The sequence below is a fragment of the Lolium rigidum genome, chromosome 1 (genome assembly GCF_022539505.1).
Source record: "Lolium rigidum isolate FL_2022 chromosome 1, APGP_CSIRO_Lrig_0.1, whole genome shotgun sequence".
Lineage (NCBI taxonomy): Eukaryota > Viridiplantae > Streptophyta > Magnoliopsida > Poales > Poaceae > Lolium > Lolium rigidum.
This window is the reverse complement of record NC_061508.1, coordinates 62522703-62528638: the sequence shown is the minus strand read 5'-3', so window position 1 is coordinate 62528638 and position 5936 is coordinate 62522703. Positions and strand designations below refer to the sequence as shown.

The following is a 5936-nucleotide window of genomic DNA, read 5'->3' as shown; positions in this document are numbered from 1 at the left end:
ATACTAGCACGAGTCGAAGGGGAGCTAGGAATTTTTTATCGCATTAGAGCTTGTTGTAGTAGAGAGGCAGTAAGTTGTGGTGCTAAGACCTTAAAAGGACAAGCACACTAGATGAGTAACCATGTTCAATGATAACAACCGTAAATCGAAAGTGACTAGCCTAAAACCACAACAATGGACACAAAAACCGACCGAATCTTAGAAGATCCGATGGACACACAAGACCGGACGCCCTCCATACACACCAATAAAACGAGGATAGAGCGGGTTGGACGCAACCCCCGCAAAGACACAAGAACCTGATATTTGAATGTCCTTGCAGCCCATGGGCCTAATATCAAAAGCGTTTTTGAGTATTGTGGTCCACTCTTTCAAGCAAACAGCCTCTGCTACGCCATGCAATGTGCATGTGAAATTCGATTTCCCCTCTTACAAAAAATTCTGAAACTTATTTTGCCGAATACATGTCAATACGAAAAAATGAATCGGGAACACTGACGGGACTAAATGTTTATGGTTCGCCATCTAGTCAAAGAATCCCGAGAGACTTCCCTCAAAAAAGAAAAAGAAAAGAACATCCAGAGAGACTGTTACAGACCATCAATAACTTCGTCCGCATCAGACCGATCGAGATGGAAATCAACTTGAATTAGCCACCACATTGTTTTCTCCCAGCCCCAGAAAAAGCAGTCAGTTACGAAGGGTTTTGTTTCGAATCAATCAGAATTCCCTTTTCCAAACTTGGGAACTGGCCATCAGGCACCCTGATGGGCGTTATTTTGGTTCGTCGCCGAATGTGCAGAGTAAGCCTGGCCTGCACCTGACTGCAGATCTGCATCCGACATTAAAACATTACTCACATTGTAGGAGAAAACCCTCAGAGTCTCCATACAAAATCAAGAGAAATGAATTGAACATGGCCAAGACAGGACATACCCGTCGGGTTGGGAGGCAGCATTGCCACAGCATGAGGAGGCAGCTGCAGCGCGAAGTTGTGCGGGAGAGAAGGCACCTGCACGAAGGAGCCGTGCATCTGCGCCGCCGCGGCCGCAAGCGGCACGTACGGCGGGGCAGCGAGCTGCTGCGCCGGCGAGAGCACCGCCCTTGGGCTCGGAGTCGGCATGTACCCGACGTACTGATGATGGTAGGGCGGTGGCGCTGTCGGCGAGGCCAGCCCATACAGCTGGAGCTGGGCGTAGTAGTTCTGCAGCGCTTGAGGGTTCATCATGGCCGCCTGCAGATCACTCATGAGTTTGTCGTAGGTACTCCAGAATCCAAGTGCCACTTAACATTACCCAAATTAAGGAAATTATGACATGCTCTAGCTGCACTAGTGTGTCAGTGCTTGTCTGAAGAATTAGCACTGATCATGACGAAATGATGTTGTAAAGTGTTTTCCTAACTATGCAGACCGTCTTAGAATGTCTCTGCTCGATCTGCATCAGTGTGTGAAGTTTCCTAGTGCATATGATTGAGATCAGACAGTAACAGTGCGATTTATCTTGGCCGACGAATGACTCGCCGGGCATGTGCTTGCCTAGAGAGCAAAGAGTAGTAGCATGCACTGGCTATGGGGTGTACGTTTGCATGTGATAAAAGTAAAAAAGAAAAGATGATGGGCGTTAGGGGACATGCTTACCTGTTGGTATTGATAGTCAGGTGGGTACCAGTACCTGCAAAAAAAGATAGTATCACAAAGCTTCTTCAACGAGTGACATAATCTGAAAAAAGCTTGGGTCCGGTACTTTGACAGTTAAGAGCCCTACCGTCCTATTGCTTATCCATTAGCAAGGCTGTAAAGTCCAGAATCTAGATCATTGACCTGCGTAACATACCTACCTGGCTCACAACTATAGCTAGGGCCATCCTGCTTAACCAGAAAAGGCTCCTTCCCTTATTTTTCATTTACCACTAAAATAGAGCTGGTCCTGTTTGTTTCGAAAATCCATTTCGACTAACTGGTGTAGATGCACCCACGGTCCCAAAATCATGTTTAGAAATGTCTAAAATTTTCCAAAAATAAATAAATATTAATTAGGTGTAAACCCAGATATTTGATGGTTGCACACGAAGTATCCCGAGAAGAAGACATTTTTTGCGGCATGTGTAAAAAAGATAATTGGGCAGTGGTTTAAAATAGGTGTTCATGAGACATTTTTTTCTGCATTTTTCCGTAGAGTTCCATGTGCAATGTCTGTATGTACATTTTTTTCATAATGGGTGCATGTAGGCTGAGCCAAATGACCGTCCTTTTCTCCCTGTTTTTGTAAAGGAAAAGATTTCCAAGGAAGAAAGACTTCAATGTGATGAGGCTGATCGAGCTTTCGCCTCCGTTTCCTTTTTTCCGAAAATGGGCACTTTATTACTTAACGCAATAGACCCTCGCCTCCATTTCCTAAAAAATAGTGAGAGATAGAAAGAAATACTCCTAGTACCAAAGACAGTGATTTGAGCTACTCCAACTGATTGTATATACCCAAAACAAAGGAGTGGCGAGCATGGTGCACGCGAGACGCATTAAACCCTGCAGCAGAGCAGCCCAAACCAAAGCGGTGCAGGAAATGTTGGCGGGAGCGGCAACATCCCGCATGGCGAAAGAGACCCACGCACGCCGGCCACCATCGAAGAAAGCGTGGGGGACCGTCTCCGTCTCCATCTCCGGTCTCCCCTTCCCTACCAGTACGACCATCTACTGTATATATCTATCTGATCTCCTAGCTATGACTGCGGGTGTAGCCATGTGGAATTTGCAGAGAGAAGGCGAGCTATGAGGAGGAGTGCTCACCCGTATTGCTGCGAAGGGGAAGCAGGGTGGTGGTGGTGGTAGATGGCGGCGCCATGGTGCTGCATCAAGCCCGGCATCTGCGGCTGCGGAGCTCTGGGGAAGAAGTGCGGGCCCTGGAGCACCGGGCCCTGCAACTGCAGGTGGGTCGACGCCGTCCCTGTATCCATTCATCCATCCATGTTAGCGTTTCACAGTCAGTCAGGGGAGGATCAAAATGAGACAATTCATCAGCCATCAGTGCCATGTTACCGGTTGCAGGGGGGACGAGCGCGAAAGCAACAAGACCATGGAAGCAAAGAAAATAAATGAACCACGCACGCAGCCGTCGTCAGACATATGCATGCTTGCTTGTACTGCACTAGAATTGTTCTAGCCGGAGCGCGAAACTATACAGAATCAGAAAACTGTTTGTTGTTTTCGATCGGCGTCAGAGAGCTGCATGTGCCCGCGCCCAGCGCCTTGACTGCTTTGACCAGCTGGGCTCGGTCGTGCTCGCAATTCCCTTTTGAATCGATGCGCATCAGGTTCTTGTTCTCGTCGTGGCCCTCTTGGTGCTAAACTAAACCAGTGTGTTATCCGAGCAGACAAGATACAAGGGGTACTAATCCGGTCAAAGGGTATATACTCGGCTGGGCCCATTTTGTTTTACTATAAGCTAGCTAGCGGCCAGATTCTGTTTTTACCGCTGGGAAAGGCGGATGCCCCACTCGACTAACAGTTATCTATCTATCTATCTATCTATCTAGTCCTTTACAACCTCATCATGCTTGTTGCCACGACCGACCACGGAACATCCAGTCAAAGCAGTTGCCTCACTCGTATTCATTTGGTTTTGCTACTACGTACAGTGAAGAAGCTACGGCAGGTACAGTGCGCATGGTTAGAGAATCTGATTAAGCAGAAACGGCGCTATTTAGCAGGTTATTAACTGAGAAAAAAACTAATTGCTCGATTGTTCCAGCTGCCAGTTGGATTGAAGTAGCAACAATAACAAACGGATAGAAAAATGCGTCTGGGTTTAGCTGTCTGCAAAAAAAAAGAAAAAAATGTGTGTGTGCAAGCCAATGTACTCCGATCGAGTAGAAGAACGTAGTTGTATCTCTAGAGCTCCCAGCCACGCGTGGTGGTGGTGGTGGGGCACGCACCGATCGAGGACTGGACTGAACTGACAGGCCAGGCTGGGCATATGACTCTCCATCAAACCCTTCGTGCTCGCCACACTACCCGCTGCCTGCCTGCCTGCCCTGCGCTGGCAATGCCAGATGCCGGCGCGAGCTAGTTCCGCCGCCGCACCACCCGTCAGACTCTGCCCACACCGCCGTCGACCCATCGGAAGAGGATATACATGCTCGTGTCATGGTCTTCAGTCGTGGCGTAGGAATGCTACGCTAGGCTACGATCGTGGGAGGGGAAATCGGGGTGGTGGTACCAAGGAAACAAAAAGAATTCCTTGTTGTTATCCTTGAGATGCTCGACGGATGGATATCACTCACCTCGAGGCTGCTGCTGCTGGGCGGGCCGCGGCGGACCCAGCGACGCAATGTTGCAGTTGGCGCGCCGCCCGGTGATGGTCGGGTTCGGGTCCTGCACCGCACGACGCGCCGCATCCGCGTCCCGGAAGGTCACCTGCGAATTCACCCGGACAACTATTAGCCCATCATCATGCTGGCGGCGCATGCCGAGAAGGAGGAGGACGGCTTACGAATCCGTAGCCCTTGGAGCGGCCGGTGAGCCGGTCCGTGATCACCACCGCCTCCAGGATGTCGCCGTACTGCTCGAAGTGCTGCCGGAGGCCCTCCGACGGCGTCTCCCACGCCAGCCCGCCCACGAACACCTTCGTCTCAGTCGTGTCGCCGAAACGCGAACGGTACGGCGAGGCCGCCGCCGCCGTCGACGACGACGACGCCGCCATCATGCCTCTCGCTCGCCTTGCAAGAAAGCCGGACGCCGTGGAGGAACCAGTGATCTCGCTAGCTTCCAGCAGTCTAGCAAGCGCGCTCGGTTCGGCTGCTTAATTCGGGCGCTCCGCCGCCGCCGCCGTGCACCAGCTCTCGGTGCGTGCGTGCCTTTTAGCGGCGCCGAACCACACTAGCTACCATATATTGCCTACCAAGACTAGATTGCTGGGATGTGCTGGCTGAATGATCAGAGGAGGAGGAATCTCATCATCTTAGAGTGCAGTTGCAATTGGGGTGGGTTGGCCGGTGGAGGGAAGAAGGGGAAGGGGGGCTCGGCTGGGCTGGGTGGGGGAGGAGGCCAGGCAGGCGCGACGGGTTGTGCGCTGGAACAGACGGTTACCATGGGGCGACAGCTATGCCCTGCCTTTTATACTCTTTCCTTCTCGCACTTTTCTTTCCTTCCTGTGGGCGCGCGTCTTCTCTATTTTTGTTCTTTGACCTCAACATCTCGTTCTCTTTTCAAACAAAACTGATAAATATCGAGCTCACATCTCCACCTATAAAAGAATACTCATATTTTAGCTAAGGTACAACCAAAAATGCTTGAAGTGGGGTTCCCCCGCATAGCTCCACGAGGGAGTGGTGAATTGGTAGAGCGTGGTCCTCCTAAGGGGAGCGGGAAAAGGGAACCGTGGCGAAGAAGAGGCGCAACGTCCACCCCTTTTTCGCGTTTTTATTTTTCCCCCCGCTAGAAAACGAGAAGAATTAATGGAGACATGTGAACAGGAGGTTCGATCACTTCCCAATTCCAAAATGCCAAAGGACGTGCGAAACACGTGTCGTGGATGCACAAGAAGAGAGGGAGGGAGGGGGAGGCGGAGCGTGTAGGGTCAACGTTGGGAGATCTCTACACAGGTGAGTGGGGAGAATTGCGTGTGGCGCGTGCAAACACATCATGTGCATCATCAATCCCGATGAATAGAGGGCCTAAAATTTTCATAAGCAACTTGGCTGGTGTATGTAGAAAACTTTTGTTCACCTATGCAAGTTAATGGGTTTGATACACACTAGCCTCTAACTTCCTTCACAAATGCAAACATAAACTCTGCATATTCGATAAAGGAAGCTTTATTACTCGAAAGTTAGTAGCATGAAGATAACAATTCGGAATAGTTTACACCCGGCCATTGCATAGCTAGGATGTACACAACCACAAAAATTCGATAAAACTGAAAATAAAAACAAAGGTGATA

The 5936-nt window shown here is 50.1% G+C and overlaps 1 protein-coding gene across 1 annotated transcript; it reads right to left on the bottom strand.

Annotated features, from left to right (window-relative positions):
• Positions 1-428: 428 nt before the first annotated feature.
• On the bottom strand, positions 429-4697 carry LOC124708773 (RNA-binding protein 24-like). Its single transcript, XM_047240440.1, has 6 exons — positions 4488-4697; positions 4279-4411; positions 2786-2942; positions 1640-1673; positions 937-1234; positions 429-832 (listed from the first exon to the last, which is right to left on the bottom strand). Exons 1-6 carry the CDS (start codon positions 4695-4697, stop codon positions 756-758), a joined length of 909 nt encoding a protein of 302 aa, XP_047096396.1. The 3' UTR covers positions 429-755.
• Between the last annotated feature and the right edge of the window lie 1239 nt (positions 4698-5936).

Coding starts and splice junctions, on each gene's coding strand:
- LOC124708773 (XM_047240440.1), bottom strand. CDS start 4,697: ATGGCGGCGTCGTCGTCGTCGACGGCGGCGGCGGCCTCGCCGTACCGT. Junction 2,943..4,278: donor CCAGCAGCAGCAGCCTCGAG/GTGAGTGATATC, acceptor GAATGGATACAG/GGACGGCGTCGACCCACCTG. Junction 1,235..1,639: donor CTGACTATCAATACCAACAG/GTAAGCATGTCC, acceptor AGTGATCTGCAG/GCGGCCATGATGAACCCTCA.